Consider the following 21,406-nt stretch of genomic DNA (forward strand, 5'->3'; position numbering starts at 1 on the left):
TTTCTCGCTTCCTCCCGGGGAAATGGAAAAGTGCCAGGGTGGTTTTTTAAGCTGTTCTTTACCAGCAGTCCCCTGAGAATGAGCGGTTCTGCGCTGAGATTTTGCGACCAGCACCGGTCACGGCATGAGCCTCCCCGCCGGGCCCTGCAGGGCCGCGGGCAGCGCCGCTCCCCGGCTTCCCCTCGCCGTGCGCACGCGCGCGGCCGGCGCCTGCGCGGCGGGGCGGGCGGAGGGGCGGGCGCGGGTCTGCATCCGGGTCGCCGCCGTGCCCATTGTCTGGGGAAGGGGCCCGGGGCTCGGCGGCGCTGCACCCGAGGGCCCCTGCCCGCCCGCCGCCCACTCGCGCAGGCTTTAGTAAGTGATCCGCAGCGGTTCTGCCGGTCCTGCTCCGCGGGGGTGCCGCTGTGCCCGCGGAGCGCTCCCGCCCCCGGCGAGCGGGCGCATCGCTGTCCCTTGGGCGTCCCACGGTCCCGGCTGCGCGTCCCCCCTGCGTCTGGTCGCTGGCGGATCACGCCAGGGCGCGTCCTCGGGGGATGCTGGCTGCTCCGGGGGTGTCTGGCGGCCCCAGTGCCCACCCAGCCCTCCCGGGGCTGCGGGCAGCCCGCGGTGCGCAGTGCCGTGCGGTTCCCGGCGCCTGCAGGGAGCACCAGCGCTCCGCCGGGCGGGCGGACCCTGCCCTGCCTCACCTGTGGGAGCGGGTGTGCCCCGGATCCCGATGCGGCTGCATCTGCCGGCTGCTCTCGGGACTGCCCCTGCCTGTCACGCCCGTTCTGCCTTGTAATTTAAATGCCCTTAGCGATGCTGAATTCTCTTTATGCTACCCAGTAACAACACTGTTTTTTTTCCTGCAGTGGACCGCAGTTCGAAGAGGAGACAGGTGAAGCCTTTGGCAGCTTCGCTGCTGGAAGCTTTAGATTATGATAGCTCTGATGACAGTGATTTTAAAGTTGGAGATGCTTCAGGTAAATATGCTTTCTCATCTCCTCAGTTCAGAATTATCTCATTTTTGGTTTATGGTTGCTCATTTGATATCATATAGGAGGCAGAATGCTTGTAGTGAGTCTGCTGGGACTTGGAGCCCCTTGAAGGGAGTGACTTGATTGGATAACTGGGAATCAATACTTAAAATTGTGATTATTCTTTTTTCAACAGAAATCTCTTGACTGTAAAACAAGTTTTGGTAGAAACATTTGAGTACTTTCTGTGCAGACTGCCTTAACTGTATTTATTGCTTTTGAGTTCTTCAGTGTAGAGATAATTTTTGGAATATTCACTGTATTTAGTATTGAAATAAGAAGAATCTAAAGCCATTTTGTTTTGAACAAGTCTGGATAATAGTTTGTTGTGGACTTATGAACTTGCCTTTTTCTCAAGGTTAATTGTACTTGGTGAGTAAGAACCTAAAGCAAAAAGATAATCTGTTCAGGTTTTTATTGTTTCTTACAGTAGACAAACTTAAGGTGTCCATTCAGATAGAAAAATGCAGAGAAGTGTACACACTTCATACTAGAAGGAAGTCCTTGCCACAGAGTTTTGTTGCTTTGCAGTCTTTTCTATATGTGCAGATTCCTTTATCTGCAGTGAACATCCACAGAAACTGAAAATAGACAAGATGGCCAAAATAAAACTAGTAAATTCAAGTATATTGAAGGAAAGGGAAAGAAGGGATAGGACCATGTTGGTCAATAAACTGCATGTTGGATGTTCAGTGGCATATGCTGAGGGAAATAAACAGAAGATGCAGGATGTATAAGATGTGAGGGAAGCATTATGGCAGCTTATCAAATAACTTGACTTTGTTATTTCTGCACTGGGGATGCTGGTGTATGTTCTGTGTGAATGTATAGTGCAAAAATATTCCCATTTAAAGGTTTATTCTTTAACATTTGGCAAGTTCCTGTGTATTGATGAACTTAAAAATGCTTAAGAATATTTTACCCAGTGCCAGTTTTAAGATATGCCCTAATGCTCCGTGTTTGTGGTTTGGTTTGGTTGGTTAGTTTTGTTCTTCTCACCACCTCTTCCCCTAGGCTTAGACATATTTCCCTTGGCTGTTCTGGTAGAGCAGGCTGCAGTGGCTTAAGAGAGTAAAACTGATGTCATCTTACCAATTTCATGTTAAGACTTTTGGGAGCTGGTTTCATCTACTCTTTTAATTGTGTTCTGAGGCTTTTGATCCTTTCTTTTGAGTAAGGATATAATTTGCCATAAAAGGAAATGATTTTTAATTACCAGAGAAAAATCTCCCTGTTTTGGAACAGTAGCGTGGGCAGGATTTAAGGGAAAATGAGAATTGGAAAGGGAGTATGGGTGATGAACACTTAATTCAGAGAAGTATATTAGTTGGTGGTCAAAAGACAGTCATTTATTAAAAAAATGAATATAGCTTCCTGACTCAACAATGTGTGAGTGCAGATTAATTTTTAATTACTATCCTTTTTGAGTTTCAGGATATTGTATATATACTAGAGGGGGCTGGTCGGTATCTAGCCTTGGGTGTATTTCAAAATCAATTTCATTTTGAGGAAGTTGAATGGATTTTCCTTTTAATATGCAACACTGAATTGAAACAAGCATATGAGAAAAAATTCTACTTAATTTTTTTTTCTAATTGCTGTTTTGTGTTCATATATGTCATGAAGTGTTGTTTTAGCATTTCTGAACCTATATCTATCATTTGTAGGAGAAATAATTGTTCTGTTTAATAAAATTTAAAATTTTGTGAAAACACTTTGAAACAGCAAGAGAATTTGACATCTTATACTTTATTCAAAGATTTTCAGGGTGGAAAAAGAAATTAGTGAGGGTTTGGAGAAGTTGGGGAATAGAAAGTTTTTACAAATAAGTGTTTCTTACATGTAATACAAGTTTAAATGAATAGTTGCAGGATACCTGAAACACAACATCTGTACTGATTTAAAATGAAGCTGGTATAATATATGTTAAATTTGGTTGCACTTAGTCCATTTAGATTTAGCTGGAAGAAGTGATTAAATAAAGGGACTTTTTTACACACACACACATGCATACATAGGGCTCTTCATGAGCAGCCTGTTGCAAATCAGTATTTAGTATTTGCTTGAATTCAGAATGACATTGTATAGTTTGCTTACAAAAGGCAGTAAGTGTGTCAGAAATAAGACCCAGTCTGCATTGAATATGAGCATAAATTCTAGTATGGTAATTCCACAGCTCCACAACACATACTTGCATTTACTTCATTCACAAATGCACATATAGGTGTTTAAAATAACAAAACAAATTCGAAAATTTAAGTTAAGGGATTACTTAAATTAAAAGAATTCTGAAGTAATTTTCACCCTGATGATTGTATTGTGTCCATATGTGTGAGCTTTAGGATCTCCAGTGATACGTACTAGTAGATGACACTGTGCAAATATATGGGGACTGAACCCTGAACACCTAAACTTTTACACACCTTCATTGTTCTGCCAGATTTCTGGAAATATGCAATGCAGTAAGGATTTGAGAAGTTGTTACTAAGTACTTTTAGGAAGCAGTTTGGCATTTCTGAATTTTTGTTTTCAGAGTCTTGGTGCCTTGGTAAAATTTTTCATTACAAAAAATATTTCAAATTACCCAACTTCTATTTCCACCAAAAAAATCTATGTGGACTTTTACTTGCAGTGTAGTTAATTTATTTTCTTGGATTTAGGTCATACCAACTGTCAGTTGGCCTTTTCCACTTAAAAGTTCTCAATATTCTGACATCTCTTTAGAAAAACTGATTATAGAATCGTTATAATCTTGTAAGTTTACTTAATGTAAATAGTTTTCAGGCCTCTGGGCTTTTCATTATGCTTATACTGAACAAAGTAATTTTTAATGGCTTCTCTGTTTCTTTTGGTAATGCCATATTCTAAAGTACTGTGTTCTTCTGGTTTTTGTAAATATCTTGAAAAATTTGTTCCATAAGAAAGAATGTCATATGTAATCTTAATGCAGGATCAATCAAAAAAAATGTCCCTTTGGAATCAGAGTGTACAAACATGTGACTTGAAATGATGGTGCTCTAATATACTCAACTGAAGGTTTTTAATAGTATCTTTCACAATACCCATCAGTTATTTCAAGTTTTGCTTTTAAGTTAATTAAGCATGCTTTGGGGAGTCCTTTTGTTCATTTTTTTTTTTCTGCAGTGGGAGCAGCTGGCGATACACTGATGTCAGAAATCAGAGTACAGGTGTAGAGTAATTCCCAGTAGGGCTCCAAAGCAAGCATTTACTACTTTTCTTGTGTCTCATCAGTGAACTCAGTTTTATCAGTGCATATACTGAAATTGAAATCATGCAGAGGAATGTAGTGTGGTCCCTGAACAAGAATCACGTGTGAATTTAAGGACTGGTTCTCTATCACAGTGTAGCTAAGAAGAAAATAACTGAATGCTGCTTTTGAAGAACTCAATCCTGTTACTACTTCTGCTACTAGTCTTGTTGACTCAAATTTTTAGATGCATTCATAATTTTTTTTTTGGTGTTGAGTGTGGAGCCTGACTTGCATATATATCATGTACTATTCTTGCAGCTGAAGTCAGTAGAAGATCTGTTTAAAACAAGTAATGATCTACAAAAATGCATATATATAGCTATTCTTAAAAACCTGTGTCTTGATTTAGAAATAAAAAGTTGCAAATATTATTATCTTTATGTAACTTCTTTCCTCTTAGCACAACGGAGATTACACTGTTGCTTTCCTATACAGGATATTGTAATATAAAGAAATGTTTGTGAACGATCAAAATACTGTAGTGTTTAACAGTACTGAAATCTTGATAAAGAAACAAATGTTTGTTTTTGAGACTAAACTTAAATGATAGGAAACACTAAAGTTGTAAGGTGTTTCAGTAGACAGTGAAGATAAAAGAAAATATTGATGAATTAATCATTAGTAAATTATCATGTATTTCCATATTAATGTATAGTTCCTGAGACTGGAAGTCACAAGGGCTTTTTCTAATTGAGGAAAATGGAAAATATCAGCATTATGTACCTCTTCATCCCAGGTAAAACTTTTGTCTGTACAGTTGTCTGCCACCCTAAGTAAAACTTGGGAATCACTGACAAGATTTTCAACTTCCTTCTCTTTGGAAACACTGGGATTTCTGTTATTCCAGGGGCTTGCTGACAAGGCATTGGTAGGGCACCCAGTTTGATCAGTGTTGTAACATTGTAAATGAGGCACTTCCTAATGACTCAAGTCAAAATTGGCAATCTTCAGTTTTGAGTGGTTTTGCAACTTGAATAGACATCTACTGAAATGTCATGACATAATTATTGCTTGTGAAGAAGTGAGTAAGCTGCTTACCAAATGACTTTCCCTTGTTCCCTTTCCATCGTTTTTTCTATTAAATACTTGTTTTCTGAAATGTGTAATCATGGATCAGTGGTCAGTTTCATCTCCTGCTCCGCCCAGTCTACATCTGCAGTTAATACATGTTAGATACTTCTTTTCAAAGCATTATTTGAGAAGACAGTTTCTCTCCATGGAGCTGTAGCATCTTAATCTGTATTGGTTTGGTTTTATGTGTTCTTAATCATGTTGCTTTGGACAGTTCCATTTTTTTAACTGCCAGCACTGCCAATGTCGAGTTGCTGGTAGTCTGCCAGTGTTTAACCGTCATATGAAGCAAAATAGCATAGAAAGCCAGGGGCATATATCTAACTGGTATGTTAGATTCTCTTTCTTGAAATTATGTTGCAATGAAGTATTAAGCCTTTTTAGTTCTTGCCTATAGTTACATTGATCATTGCGTAATGGACTTCTGTGTCTAATAGACAGATATGGTCACAATTTTACCAGTTACACAACTCTGCCTTTGGTAATTTAAAAATTTTTATTTTACACACATAATCTAGGTTTTCCTGCCTCGTTTTTACATCCAGTTATTAATATTGTAGCTTCCTAGTTAGTTTAAGGAGTTCCTTAAGGTATTACGGAGTCTTTATTGCGATACCTTGATCAGATGTGTAGGAAGTACAGCTGCTTTTGGATGCTTGGTATAGCACATGTGCCGAGGATTTTATGTGATACTGGAGCAGTTCTTCTGTAAGGAAGTTTATGGCCAGAGGCTGTTGACAAACACAATTAGTAGTGCTTTCCATGTTTCCCATCCATCAGGATGCAGGCACCGTGGGTGAGGGATTGTATATGGTGTTTCAGCAAAGATAGCTAGGTGATTTCACATAATCATGTCAAAGGCTAGTTGTTTGCCTTGTGATGGGGGAAAAAGAGGGTAAAGGACCAGTAGATCAGATGGTGGTGATTGAGTGACATTAACCTCACCTGCATCCTGGTTTTTGTTACTGCCCTCAAAAAGAGGGTATTGTAAAAGCCACTGTATGCTCTTTGTCATGTGATTGCTAGATTATTATTGAATATTATTTAGCAGTGATAACTTCGTAGTTGCTTTCTGTATTGCATGCTCAGTTTTTCAGTTTTTTTACTTCTTTTCAACGTTCCAGGATCCTTGATTGCATTCGTTTTAGATAGCTTTGAGCACTTTGGAAAGACTCAACCAGATAGGATTCAGTGTGAATAAAAGAATATTCTGAAATGATTCCAAATGCTTTTTGTCTACTATTTGGAGTTTGTTAAGATTTGTTAGTGGAAGAGGCAAGTCCAAAATCGAGTCCATGATTGCCTTTAACTAGCTTATCCTTCGGAGTTCACTTGAAACAATCAATAAATCTGTTTTTTACAGAGCTGCTTATTAAGCTAAATACTGCATTTAAGAACCAGAATGTCTCCTGTGAGTGGTTGGCCAGGTACTTTTGTAGTGCAGCACTTGCTCGCTGTATATATGAATTTTCTTAGAATGTTGAAAAAAAAGTAAAAATTATGGAGTGTCATATTTAAAATTGTTTGTAAAATGGTCCTGCAAACCCTGGGAGGATTTTTTTTTTCGTTGACTCATGTAATGATTTCAGTAGGCTTACCCTGAAGTCTTGTGCATCATACATATATAAGACTCCACGGCTGAGTGGAGTGTTTCTTTATTACACTTTTCTGTGTATGTTAATTCTGTAGTATAATGTTCTGTTCTTGGAATTCCTTTCAGAATTATCCTCTTGGATTTGACTGCCACCTGCTGTTGTGCTTAGTAGAGCTAAAGATACAAGGTGTAGAGGAATAAATGATGTCTTTCTCCCAACTGTTATCTCTCATATTTGTTCTCAATGGAACTCTATATTCTTCACTATTTGATGGTGTATCTGGCCCCATCTTTCACTTAGAGTAGCTTTGCTTCTCTCCTATAGGGAATGACATGATATGGTTGCCAATTTGAAAGAGCCATTCTTTAAGCATTTCTGTCAAGGAGAAAATTGTATACTGCAGCCTTTTGCTCAGTAAAAGTGCAGCTGACAGAAGAAGACCTGCAAAAATTGCTGTTATCACCGAATAGCTCTTTCTAGAAAAGCACTTCTCACAGTGGATGCATTCAGATCAAGGAGAGATATCTCTTACTATAGGTATCTCTGGTGTGTATATGAATGTATAAAGGAGAGTAGAAAGCAAAATGTGCAGGCAGAAGGCAAAGAGAAACTGAAGGAGAGAAGTGAGTGAAAATAGTGTTTATTTGTTCTCTGCTTTAAATTATTTGCGTGGTGTAGTATTGATGAACAAGAATCAGTCTTAGTAATTTAGAGTGCTGTTAAAGATCAAACTACACCAAGACTTAAGATTCCCTGCAAAACATAAAATTGGCAAGGGGTCTAAGACTATTTATAATTGCAACAGCACAGTTAAAGCATCAAAACAAATGTCTGTCATAGATTTATGGTGGGGAAATAAAGCAAGAGAAAATAATGAAATCTAACTTAAAAATTTCAGTTAATTTTTACGTGGCAAAATCCTGTATTACCATATTTACAGTGAGACAAATAGTGCACGTAGGTACTCAGTACCTGTGAAATGAGATACAAAAATACATTTTGCTTTGAGCATACATGTGGCATTTAATCTGTGATATGTCTAGTATGAGAGTAGAGCTTTAGGAGTTTCTTGTAAAGTGTTTATGAGAGCTGGCAAGTATCACAGAATTGTAGAATTGTTTAGGTTAGAAAAGACCTCTAAGATAAGAGTCTAACCATTAATCTAGCACTGCCAAGCCTACCACTAAACCATGTCCATAAGTGCCACATCTACACATCTTTTAAAAATCTCTAGGGATGGTGACTCAACTACTTCCCTGAGGAGCAGCCTCTTCTGTTAAGTTTTTCCTAATACCCAGCCTAATCCACCCTTGTTGCTACTTGAAGCCATTTCACCTAGTTCTATCACTTGTTACATGGGAGAAGACCCACCTCCTTTCAGGCAGTTCAGAGTGATAAGGTCTCTCCTGAGCTTCCTTTTCTCCATGCTGAACATCCCCAGCTCACTCAGCTGCTTCTCGTCAGACTTCTGCTCCAGATCTTTCACCAGCTCCATTGTCCTTCTCTGGACATGGTCCAGCACCTCAGTGTTTTTCTTGAATTGAGGGGCTCAAAACTTTAAACAGGATTTGAGGTGTGGCCTCACCAGTGCTGAGTACAGGGGACAATCACTGCACTCGTTCTGCTGGCCACACTATTGCTGGTACAGGCAAGGACACATTGGCCTTCTTGGCCACCTGGGCACATGCTGGGTCTTGTTCAGCCAGATGTCATCCAGCACCCCCAGCTCCTTTTCCACTGGACAGCTCTCCAGCCACTCTGTCCCCAGCCTGTGATGCTCCATGGGGTTGTTGTGACCCAAGTTCACACACCAGGCCTTGTTGAACATCATCAAATTGGCCTTGGCCCATCAATCCAGCCTGTCCAGATGGCTTTGCAGAGCCTTCCTTCCCTCCAGCAGATTAACATTCCTACCCAGCTTGGTGTTTTCTGCAAACTGTTTGAGTGAGGGTACACACGATCCCCTTGTCCAGGCTGTCAGTGAAGATATTAAACAGGGCTGGCCCCAGTACTGAGCTGTGGGCAACTCAGTTGTGACCTGCCACCAGCTGGGTGTAACTCTTCACCACCACTCTCTGGCCATTCAGCCTCCAGACAGTTTTGTACCCAGCAAACAGTGCACCCATCCAAGCCATGAGCAGCCATTTTTTCCAGGAAATGCTGTGGGAAGTGGCATCAAAGGCTTTACTAAAATCCATGTAGACAACATCAACAGCCTTTCCCTGTTTAAGAAGGTGATCTTGTCATAGAAAGATGAGGTTGGTCAAGCAGGACCTGCCTTCACAAACCAGTGCTCGCTGGGTCTGCTTGCCTGGTTTTCCTGCACACACTGTGTGATGGCATCCAAGATGATCTGCTTCATGACCTTCCAGAGAGTTCCATGGATGCTCCTTCTGACCTGACTGGAGTTCCATGGATACTCCTTCTGACCCTTCTTGCAGATAGGTATCACGTTTTTTTAACTTCTAGTCATCTGGGACCTTCCTGGTTAGCCAGGATTGCTGGTAAATGATAGAAAGTGGCTCATCTGTGCCCACAGACCTGTGTGTTTCTGAGATGCAGCAGATCACTGACCATTTCCCCTTGGATTATGGGTGCTTCATTGTGCTCCCTGTGTCTGCCTTCTAGTTTAGGGGGATGGATACCCAGAGAACACCAGGTCTTGCTGTTAAAGACTGAGGCAAAAAAGGTATTAAGTACCTCAGCCTTTTCCTCATCTTTTGTCACTTTTCCTTTTAATGCACTAAGGGGTAGAGATTGTCTTTAGCCTTCCTTTTGTTGATTATGTATTTATTATCTTTTATGGCAGTAGTCAGATTAAGTTCTAGTTGGTCTTTGGCCCTTCTGATTTTCTCCCTGCAAACCCTCATGTCATCCCTGTAGCCCTCTTGCCTCTTCTTCCAAAAGCCTTAAATTCTCTTTTTTCTTCTGAGTTCCAGTCAAAGCTCTTGGCTCTCTGTTCAGCCACATCAGTCTTTCTCACTGCTGGCTTGTCTGTCAGCACATAGGGATGGCCTGCTCCTGTGCTTTTTAAGATTTCCTTGAAGAATGTCCAGCCTTCCTGGACTTCCTCCCAAGAGACTCCTCAACCAAGCCTCTCAACAGGGCATCATCTCTCTGAAAGCCCAGGATCTGCTGATTGCTTGCTTCTCTGAGAATTGAAAACTATCATTTCACATTTGCTCTGCCCAAAACAGCCTCCAGTCATCACATAACCCACAAGTCCTTCTCTGTTTGCAAATAACAGGTCTGGCAGGGAGTCTTCCCTAGTAGGCTCCCTCACTGGCTGTTCTCAGGCAGTTACCTTCCACATGCTCCAGGAACATTCTGGACCAGTTCCTCTCTGCTGTATTGTGTTTTCCGCAGACATCTGGTAAGTGGAAGTCCACTGTGAGAATGAGGGATAGTGATTGTGAGACCTCTCCCAACTGCTTATAAACTATTTCGCTTTTCTCTTCATCCTGGTTTGGTGGTCTTTAACAGACTCCCACCAGTATTGCCTTGTTAGACTTTCCCCTGAGTTTTACCCTTAACCATGTCATCATTATGCCCTAGACTCCCTAAGATATGGGGCTGTTCCACCACCTCTCCTTCCTTGCCTGTTTCTTCTGAAGAGTTTATAGCCATCCATTGCAGCCGCTCTCACTGTCTGTGTCATCTCATGCCTACACGGTGGCAGCTATTGTCATAGTTTTACTGCTGCACAGTGACTTTCAGCTCCTCGTGGTTGTTGCCTGTGCTGTGTACATTGGTGTAGAGGCACTTCAGCTGGGCTATTGATCTCACCAACTTTTTGGGGGAGCAAGCCCTAAGTCTTACATGACCGTTTTCAGTCACTTCCGTGTTTTCTCACATATAATAACCCTTGTGTCCTTACTGCAGCTTGGATCTCCATTCCCTACCCCCACTGAGGCAACAGACCAAAGGACCTTTCTAACATGTTGTCCTCCAGTGGTGTGCTGCCCTGAAGTGTACCTCTAGTGAATGTGAGTTTATCTCTTCCCCCCTTCAAATCTAGTTTAGTCTTTCAGTAAGCCCTGCTAACTCCTGTGCAGAGATCCTTTTCCTCCCCCACTTTGTATCTGGTGTGCCCTGTCTGTTGCCAGCAGGCCTGGTATCCTATAAACCAACCCATGATCAAAAAACCTTTAAAGATAATCTAAACCAACCCCCTGCCTTTGTCAGGAGTATCTTTCACTAGACCAGGTAGTTAAAAGCCCCATCCCACCTGGCCTCGAGTATTTTCAGTGATGGTGCATCTACCAGTTCCCTGGGCAACCTGCTCCAGCATTTCACCATGCTCATTGAAAAGTTTCTCATGTCCAGTTGAAACCCTACCCTCTTTCAGTTTGAAACTGGTTCCCCTTTTCCTGTCACCACAGACCTTGGTAAAAAATCTCACTTATAAGCCCTGTTCTCCTTGGACCCTTCTCTTCTCCAAGATGAACCACACCAACTCTTTAAACTTGTCATGGAGTGTGGCCTTCTCACCATTTTTGTGGCCCTTCTGTGGAGGTACTCTTAACAAGGAAAGGCTGAGAGTACTAGGCCTGTTCATCCTTGAGAAGAGACATCTGAGAGGGGACCTCATCCATGTCTATAAGTATGTGAAGGGAGCATTTTGAGGATGGAGCCAGGCTCTTCTCGGTGGTGCCAAGCAATAGGACAAGAGGCAATGGGCAGAAACTGATGTACAGGAAGTTCCTCCTGAATCTGTGGAAGAGCTTTACCCTGCAGGTGACTGTGCACTGGGACAGAATTGCCCAGAGATGTTGTGCAGTCTCCCTCACTGGAGATACTCAAGAACTGTCTGGATGCAATCCTGGGGAGTGTACTCTAGAATGGACCACCATGGTCCTTTCCAGCCTTATCCGTCCCGTGATTCTGCATCCAAACAAAGTTATTGTAACTTGAAAATAATTTTTTTGGATTGTATGTTAGTTATTTCTGGGTTTTTTTTCTTGTGTATTATGTTGTACTTTGATTACTACAATTAAGGCTAATAGGTGTAGAAAAATGTCTGAATTACACTTTTCTCAAAAGACTGTAAAAAATGTGGGTTTTTTGGATCTCTACATGTTGGAACATGTTGGAAACTTTCAGTTTCTATTAGCTTGTAAGGGGATGGATAGCTTTAATGTCCTAATCAGTAATAGTAGCACTTACAGACTTTTTTGTCAATAGTTTTATATTCCTCTCACTGAACAGTTCCACATGCAGGTATATGCAGAAGAAGTGACCATTATATTGAAGTAACAACTGGCTAATCATTGGCAGTGTTCTTTGGGGTGGAAATAAATGCCATATGAAATGTGTCACACACTGACCTCAGTGTCTGTTTATTTGGATTTATACAGAGATGAGTGTGCACAGAAATTCTCTGTGTAAGGTGATACTGAGTGGTGGAGATTTTTGGGTTGTAGCTAAAGCAATTAAGATTTTTTTTTTAATTTGTGAGCATTGACATGTTTCATCTTTGCATCTATATGACAGTGGATCAAGAACTTGGTGATGGCTTTGAGCAAACTGAAAATTGTGGCCACTGCCTAACTGATCCCTGCATTGGATCAAGAAACTGCATTTTCTTTTTAAAATTTGAAAAAAAATATTTTCTGAATTTTCTTTCATTAAAACTATGAATGAAAAGCAGTAGGTGGATATAAGATGAGAGATAGCAAAGTGGATGTTGTTTATAAAATTTAACAAGTTCACCTGTCATTTTTCAATAGTTTTTACATGTACTTTATAGTAAAAATGCCTTTTTTTAAAAAAATAAAGATCCTTCTCTTTTCTGTTGCTCATATTGGCATGTGTTAATTAATGGAAATAGTGAGTACACACAGAACAGTACCATATGAATGGTATAAGGTTAATGCATTGTTGTGTAGCTGCAGTGCTGAGTAAGACATGGTTTATGTGGGTTTAATAAGTGAACTAACCTTGGAAATTGAAAGAGCCCTCAAACCCAGAAAAAAAAAAAAAACATGTACTAAAAATGAAGGCGTGGGATTATCCATATTATTTTTAGGAATAGTTATGTAAGCTCTTCATTTTGTAATTCCAAACCTCTTCTATTGGATAGCTATTTTGTTTTGAAGATGTAGAAAACAACTCCAGAAATTAAAAACTGGAATGCTCTTTCTTTAAGATGTGACTTCACATGGAAATTACTCTGTGCTACTACTTTTTGTTAATATGAGCTGCAGTTCAAAGGAACATATAACGCTCATTTAATAAGTTCTACCATCTTTTTTTTTTTGGCATCTTAAAATGCACTCATGTTTAACCGATTCTCAACATAGCACTCGAAATAGCAGTATTTGGACACCAGCTGAAAAAATAGGTGGAATACCTTATGAGGGAGGAACATGCATCATTCTTTTGTTTAACAACTTGCTTCAAGAGATTTTATTTTTGGGGGTACATTTGTGTCGGAACTTTTTTTAAATTTTCATCTGCTCAACAGATTCTGAAGGAAGTGGTCATGGGAGTGAAGATGCATCTAAGGACAGTGGTGAAGGTTCCTGTACTGAATCAGAAGAAAATATCTTGGAGGAGGAACCGGCAGAAGAGAAAGTAGAACAGCAACAGCCAAAAACCTCCACTGAAGAAGAGGTGCCAACAGCAGACAAAGAGGTAATTAAAACTGAAAAGAAAGAGCAAGAAGATGAAGAAGAAAAGCCAAAAAAGAAGAAAGAGAAGGAGAAAGCAGCTGAACCTGATGCTGTGGCTGATGAGCAAACAAATGAACCAAAAAAATGGAATTTGCGCAGGAACCGACCTCTGCTGGATTTTGTATCGATGGAAGAACTAAATGACATGGATGACTATGATAGTGAAGATGACAATGACTGGCGGCCTACTGCTGAGAAAAAAAAAGGAAAGAATGCACTGCGGAAAGAGGGGAGTGATGGAGATAATGAAGATGATGAAGATGACGGGAGTGGAAGTGATGAGGATGACAATGATGAGGAAGGTAATGAAGAAGATAATAGCAGCACCGCTAGCGATGGAGGCTCCAAGAAGAAGAAGAGTAAAGTTCTTAACAGGAATAATGCAGATGATGAGGAATTGACAAATGATAGCCTGGCTCTTTCACAAAGCAAGAGTAATGAGGTAGTGCAACCAACTTTCTATAATATATCTGTTGACAAGTGGAATCTACTCCCCAGTAGCTATTCTGTTAATATTAAAAGTTAAACTGATTGGCTGGAGTTGTGTTTACACAATAATAAGTGAATAAATGAAGCAGGAAAAATTATGCTAAATAGGCACTGCATATTAAATAACCTTACTTGGACCATTTGACCAATCTAATGCCACTAAAGTCAATAGAGGGACTTCTCTTGGCTTTAAGGAGATTGGATTTAGTACTAAAACAAATAGGAGGTCCAGTATGCAAACCAACGTGTTAACGAGACTTCTAGTTCTGTTTTAATGTAAATGTTGTATACTTGTAATGTTCTGAAGGTTAAATGCATCTGTGATATAATCATAAAATTGATAAATGAGACATTACTCTTTGCCCTTTTTTGTGACAAACATCAGAGTCTGAACACAAAGTTCACTTACAGAAGAAATTTAAGTAAAGAAATATGCACACTAGGTTTAAAATCAAATAGAATAATTATGATCATTTATGTTGGATTTGCTTATATAGTCACAAATGAACTAACTTCTTACCATACTAAAAGCATTTGGGTACTATGATTATTATATTAAATATCTTCTGATTACAGAATCTGAAAATTACATATATAAGTGTTTAATAAAGTAACCTTTTTTTTCCCTATGCACAATTACAGTTGCCTTGAAGATTGTGCCTGTGGAAAAATTAGGATACCAGGTTGTCACTGTGGATGACTTCATGTTCTGCTATAGCAAAATTCTGAACAAAATAAACAGAATTGCTGTAAAATCTACATGCAGTTTTCAGGAAATAGTCACAATGTCAACATAACATTTGGTAAATGGTAGTAATATGACATTTTTTAAAGTTCTGCTGTTCCCTTTAAACTTTATTTAAATGTGTAAAATGACAGGGAACTAAACAGTATTTGAAAGAATTAGCTGTGTCCATTTCAGATACTTTGATAGGTATTATATATATATTTTTGTGTATAGTGAGATATATATATTTGTGTATATATATATTATTGCACGTGAGCTGTGCTGCTTTTATTACTAGTAATAATTGAGATTGAAAAAATAGCATGATTCGTTTGGGTTTTTTTCTTTTCATAACTTTTTGTATAGGCATCTTCTTTCCTTGTCAGGCTCTGTGATTCTAGTATTATTATCTTCATTTTCCTGGCTCAGGAGCTGAAAGTGCTGTACCAATACTAATGATCTGAACTTGAAACAGAGAGAGGCAGTTTTTTTTCAGACTTGCTTCCTGTATCAAAATGGAGATGTGAGGCTACATTCTTAGTGATATATTCTTCAGTATAATTTCTGTTGGCTTGGAAAAATAGACCTGTTTCGGAAACCCAGAGCTGTCTCTGGTATGTCTTCTGTCAAGTTTCTTAGTATGCATGGATATCAGATTCTATTCTTGACTTAGATTTGGAACAGTGATCAGAGCATAAAATTTGAAGTTCAAATTATAGTTTTGTAAGTAACAATTTATCTTTATTGCATGTAAAGTGCTGTACTGTTTCTGAGTATGTCTTTATCAAGAAGTCTTGCAAAAGTGAGTATCTATAGACTGAATTACAGACTGTAATTTTCAGATTTCTCTGATACTCAATATACTGTATTGTAACAGTATACTCTCCACTGCTACAGTATTTTGAATTAGTAAAAAAGAAAAAGGGTAAAGAAAAATCTTGTCTAGCAGACACATCTAGCAAAATCTCATTGCACTGCAGAAAGTGAGTTCTTAGAAAAAGAGATGTTCAAATGCGCAATTAATTTAGGGAAGAATGTTCAGGGAATTAGTTCTGAACATATTGTAGTCCTTTATATGCATTCTTTCTTCTTTCTTTCCTTTGCTTATTTTTGGAGGATGGAAACTGGGGAGGGTGTTGGGAAGGGGTTGTTTGGTTCTTGTTTTCCTGTGATTTTTATTTCTTTACATTTTATAAAAATATTTTGAGGTCTGCATATACATTAACATGTGCTGTAATTAAATACCACATGCTTTTCCATTGTATTATGCACAGAATACAAGCTTAACTTTCTTTCCTGAGGTCAAGCATCATTAGTAGGTAAATGGTGTTTTTCTGTTTTTATAATTACTACCACTTTATAGGACTCTTCTATTCTCAGTGAGATGGTTATTGTATTTTGAATTTTTTTTTCCCCTGTAAAGTTTAAATTCTATGGGCATATAGATTGAAATGCTCACTTTCTTCATTAACACCACAGAAATGGGAATTACGTGGTGATCCAGCTGAAATAGTATCTCCCACTTCAGTAGGGAGCAGGACTTGTTCAGGAGTTGCAGCAGTTACTGTTGTATGGAAAAGTTCCCATGTTTTAGACAAGTAGGGTCTCTCAGGTGCTTACATAGACTAAGAGCAGAGGAGAGCAGCACACTTTCCAGATCACTCCCTCTCTGTGCCTGCATAAAAACAATAAGTTGCTCAGCTGCCTTTTTTGACCGGTTGGCTGTCTTCAAATGAGGTGAACCTTAATGGATGGGGATCCTAACATTAGAAGAAAAATTTGATGTCCTTTCATCATTGCTTGTTTGTTTGGGTCTTTTGGTCCATGTTTGCATAGGTTCTCACTGCCTAGACAGCCAGTGTTATTTCACTCTTGTTTTTACAATGCAATTCTGTTTCTTAAGTAATACTTAAGTATAATTCTTAAGTAATACTTCTGAAGTAATACTTTGGTGTTTTTTTTTAATTACCAGACCTTGGGCTTCTATAACAGTAGAGATTACAAATTTCTTTTAAGCTTCTTTCAGTGAAGCCAAATAACTGTTTAAGTCGAAGGTACTGTCAGAAAAAGCTGATTTCTGTGGAGTTGTCACAGGCATCGGAGAAATCTGTGCCATAGCACAGTTAATCTGCCAAAGTTAGGGAGCATCTGCTGCCATTTTCCTATCTGTAATGTGAATGGTAAGCTAAATGTGGGTATTTTGAGTAATGATGGGCTGCAGGAATGTCCCAAGCTTATTGCTTTCCTCAAAATGCTTCATCCTAAAAGGAGGATGTTGGAAGAGATGCTCCATACGTCTGAGCTCTGTTTAAGAGAATCTTCTGTTGTTCACAATTAATTGCCCTCCTGTAAGCAGTGTGACTCTGTGAATGTTCTTTTCTACTTCTACATGAGCTCATGTTCCCTTAGGCATAGTATTGGTGCTGTATTTTATAAATGGGAGACTGGAATTAAAAAAAAAAAAATGTTTGAGAGGGCATCTTCCACCCAATTTTTTTTTTTTTTTTTTTTTTGGATGCCACAGCAGTTTTGGAATATTTTTGCATCTTTGACATTTTGAATGGTACCATTGAACTCTCGGGCTCTGCTTTGAAACTATTGCTGTTTCTTTGTATTGCAATGGTTATTTTTCACTATTGTGAAAAATATTTTAGCCTATTTTAGCACTTCCTTATATGCCTTCATATTACCAATGACGGTAGTTCAAGCTCAAGTATAAAAAATAAATGAATATGTATGGAGGCCATGAAACTACAGAAGAGACAGTGGCTCTGTCACACAATGATAATAATACGAAGACAGTTTTATTAAGAAAATTAATTTTACATACAACTTTGTTTGGTTTATGAAGCACTTCTCTGTGTTTCCTTAGAAAAATTCCCCATTAAAACCCACATTCACTTTAAGAGCACTGGTTCATATTGCAGGTTGGAAGAACAGGGCAGTGTGCATGTTCTGCAAATCCTTACTCCTGTGTATAATCAGAAGAACATACAGTTTTTATAAATCATACAATTTTGCATAGAGATGCATAAATTTGCATTACAACAAACTCATACAGAGTTGATAATTTTTTACATTTTATATAAGTGAAAACTTGGCAGGCTTGTATTAGCAGTGTATTCTTGGATTTCTCAGATGCATGAGATTTTTTTAATTTTAACAAGATGAAGCAGTTCTTCTGAATGCTGGAACATTTGAATGTCACCTTTGGCCTTTTTTTAAATTTTGATTTTAAATGGTGTCTTAGGTATTCCTTTTTGTGGAATATAAATGGTTCAAAGACATATGTTTCTGTCTGAGGAAATAGCTCTCCTCTGACCTTTGGATCTTAACAGGTCTATAGGTTGCATTGAGATCCATGCATCCCAGCTCTTGCATTCAGGGATGAAATGTTTGAGCATTTTGACCACAAAGAAGCTTTTAGCCTTGTGAAAATAATGTTCCATGTTTTTTTGATTGTTGAAAAATTGAGCAATTAACAGATCTTCTGTTTGCTTTAAATAAAATTGAAGTTCCTGGCATAATCAATGTGTCTTCATTTTTCAATATTAGGACTCACTGATCCTTGAGAAGTCTCAAAATTGGAGTTCCCAGAAAATGGACCATATTTTGATTTGTTGCGTTTGTCTTGGAGATAACAGTGAAGATGCTGATGAAATAATCCAGTGTGACAACTGTGGAATAACAGTGCATGAAGGTAATACAGCCCTTCATTCTCATTGCAGGAGGAAAGCATATGCTTTGCTTTTAATAACATTTTGACTCGCGTTCTTCAAACAAAACCTTTCAATGCTGGGGGTATGTTTTTGTAATGCTACATTGATCTTTTTTAGTGGTGTAACACCCATCTTCTACTTTAGCAAAGCAAATACAAGAACCTGTGGGATGGGATGTAGTCTACAGATACTAATACAGTGAATGACAGTCTGCAAATATTGGAGCTAAACACTGTATTTTCAGGGCTTTAGGATATTCTATATCTTACCTTTATCTTACATAGTTCAGTATATTAATTTGATTGCCTAATTGGGATATAAGATAATGAGAATAGGATACCTTCTAAAAGGGAAGGTTATTTCACCTATATTTTTGTTGTACCAAAATGGCAGAGAGAAGGGGAAGAAGAAAGGTATACTCCATGGCATTTATTTATAAGTGAAATAGGCTTTCATTCTTCAGAAGTGTACAAGGTATTTATTTAATTTATGTGACTCCCTTAATTTAAAAATTTTTTGAGCTGTTTAGCATGTCTTTCTAGGTAGGAAGTGGTTTTATAAATTCCATGCTCACACGTTGGATTTCTCATACTAGATTGAAAACTGTTTCAAAACAGTATTTTTCATGCACTAGGATGTATTCAGTTCTTCCCTTGAAATCACTTAGGAAACTAAGGATAGAATTTCTGTCCTGTGGGTCAGGTGCCTTATATTATGTGTCCATATATACTTTCAACTCTTGAACCTGTTGTGGTCTTTTGAAGAACTGATCCATAATGTCTGTCGATTGTTGCTTAGAGAGCAGTTTAGTTGACCTAATTTATGATGAGCTGAATCACACTCCACGTGCCTTTGAGGGCATTAGACAGGTCTTATTGCCTATTATAACTGTTAGGCTGCTAAATTTATGTGTCTCACAGATCTCCTTCCTCTGTATCCACGAAGTTTTTGAAAAGTAATGTGCAGAATATATCTGATTTGGGATGCAGTAACTATCTAAAAGTTTTATAGAACTTGATAGATCTTCTTCTTTCCCTAGCATAGTCTAATATTAACTCATGAGGAACAAAAAAAGTGTCTTTTGCTGATAGTTATAAATGCATGTTTGAGAATTCCCCGAACATTACATCCAGTCAAAACATCCAAATTCTAAAGCTCTGGAGCTCCCTGAAGATTCTTCTGGAAGATTTATTTAATGATTGTAATGATTGCTAAAGTGAAGAATGATTGTGGTAGGAAAATGATCGTCTGCCACTTTGGAATGAAATGATGGCAAATCTATTTTTTATTCAAGAGGAGTGCTTTAAAAATCCCCAAAAGATCACTTCCTCACTTCGCTTAGTTTACTAAACTTTTGTCCCTACAAAAGGAAGATTATAGCTGGCTTTCCTCTACAGGAAAGTAGTTCCATAGTTCAAAAGTCACTTGAATTTTAGTAGTTCTAAATCTGTTTAAAAGTAATGGCTGCTATTCTTTTTACAGTGTTTCCAGCAAAGATTCCCTGTAGGCCCACTGATACAAAGAATACAGTGTGTATGTTTCTTTTGTTGTCATTGCGACAAAGTAAAATAGATTAATTCAGAAGATTTAATTTGTTAATTTCTTCTGGTAAGTTCTACAGTGTGTACCAGGTAATTGACTATAGATGTTGGTTAATTTTTCACACTTGTGGTTGAATGTTTAGTTAGCTCTTTGCAATTAATTTTAATAATAAATACTTGCAAGTGTATACAAAGCAGTTGTGAGGTTCTGTTTGAATAGGTGAATTCTTAGAGGAAAATAAGCAAGCTGTGTATGTGAAAGTAATTGATGACTGTGATAAAAATGCAAATTTCCGCAGCAACAATTTGAAGCTGAACAATTCGGAGTTTTACTTGACATTTTATGTGTATGTTTCATTACTAGATATGTATGAATATAGTTTCAAGTAGAAATGGACATTTATTTTGCTGTGTTTGTTTCTGTACTTTGATATTTTCTAATGATAAGTAAGGGCAGGTGCTATTTTAAATCTGAGCTTTTTTCAGTAATTTGTTTAAATAATTGCTTGCAGCAAATAAAAATATTATTGCTGTGGTTTAACCCCTGCCAGCCACCAAGCCAAACATGGCCACTCATTCACTTCCCTACCAGCAGGATGGGGAGAGAATGAGAAGGGAAAAAGCTGGAAAACTTGTGAGTTGAGTTAAAGACAGTTTAATAGGGAAAGCAAAAACCACATACACAAGCAAAGCAAAGAATTAATTCGTAGCTTCCCTTAGTCAGGCAGGTGTTCAGCCATCTCCAGGAGAACAGGGCTCCATCACGTGTAACGATTGCTTGGGAAGTCAAATGCCATCACCCTAAGCATCTCCCTGTTCCTCCATCTTCCCCTCAATTTGTATATTGAGCATGATGTCAGATGGTCTGGAATATCCCTTTGGTCAGTTGCGGTCACTTGTCCTGGCTGTGTCTTCTCCCAGCCTCCCATGCACCCCCAACTTCCTCGCTGCTGTGGCAGTAGGGAAAATAGAAGAGGCCTTGACTCTGTGTATGCCCTGCTCAGCAATAATAAAAACATCTCTTTATTATCATCACTGTGTTTAGCACAAATCCAAAACATAGCCACACACTAGCCACTATGAAGAAAATTAACTCCACCCAAGCCAAAACCTGAAGAGCTATAAAAGAATTGTAACCTTTGAAGCTTTAGTTTGATTCACTGATCTTATATATACACATGCATATATGAGACTTGGAGATTTCTGCACTCCTGCCCAGTGCTCACTGACTGACTATTTACTTCTGAATGCACAAGTAATACATGAAGACAACCTATCATTAGAAGTTGCAGTCAAAACCAAA

At 38.7% G+C, this 21,406-nt stretch overlaps 1 protein-coding gene across 6 annotated transcripts in view; it reads left to right on the forward strand.

Moving 5' to 3' along the window:
- Positions 1–225: 225 nt before the first annotated feature.
- The window catches only part of PHF14 (PHD finger protein 14), a gene marked incomplete at its 5' end in the record, with an annotated part of 163,622 nt that continues 142,441 nt past the window's right edge, over positions 226–21,406 (forward strand). For 4 of the 6 annotated variants that reach the window (XM_082296893.1, XM_082296892.1, XM_082296894.1 and 1 more), the window contains 4 exons: positions 226–354; positions 852–962; positions 13,420–14,069; positions 18,399–18,543. In XM_082296893.1, the coding sequence (XP_082153019.1) occupies position 354; positions 852–962; positions 13,420–14,069; positions 18,399–18,543 (907 nt within the window). Of the gene's footprint in view, positions 355–814; positions 963–13,419; positions 14,070–18,398; positions 18,544–21,406 lie in introns of those variants that run through there. The other 2 variants (XM_082296895.1, XM_082296890.1) reach the window with 2 other exon arrangements.

Source organism: Coloeus monedula (genome assembly GCF_965178545.1).
Source record: "Coloeus monedula genome assembly, chromosome: 1".
Lineage (NCBI taxonomy): Eukaryota > Metazoa > Chordata > Aves > Passeriformes > Corvidae > Coloeus > Coloeus monedula.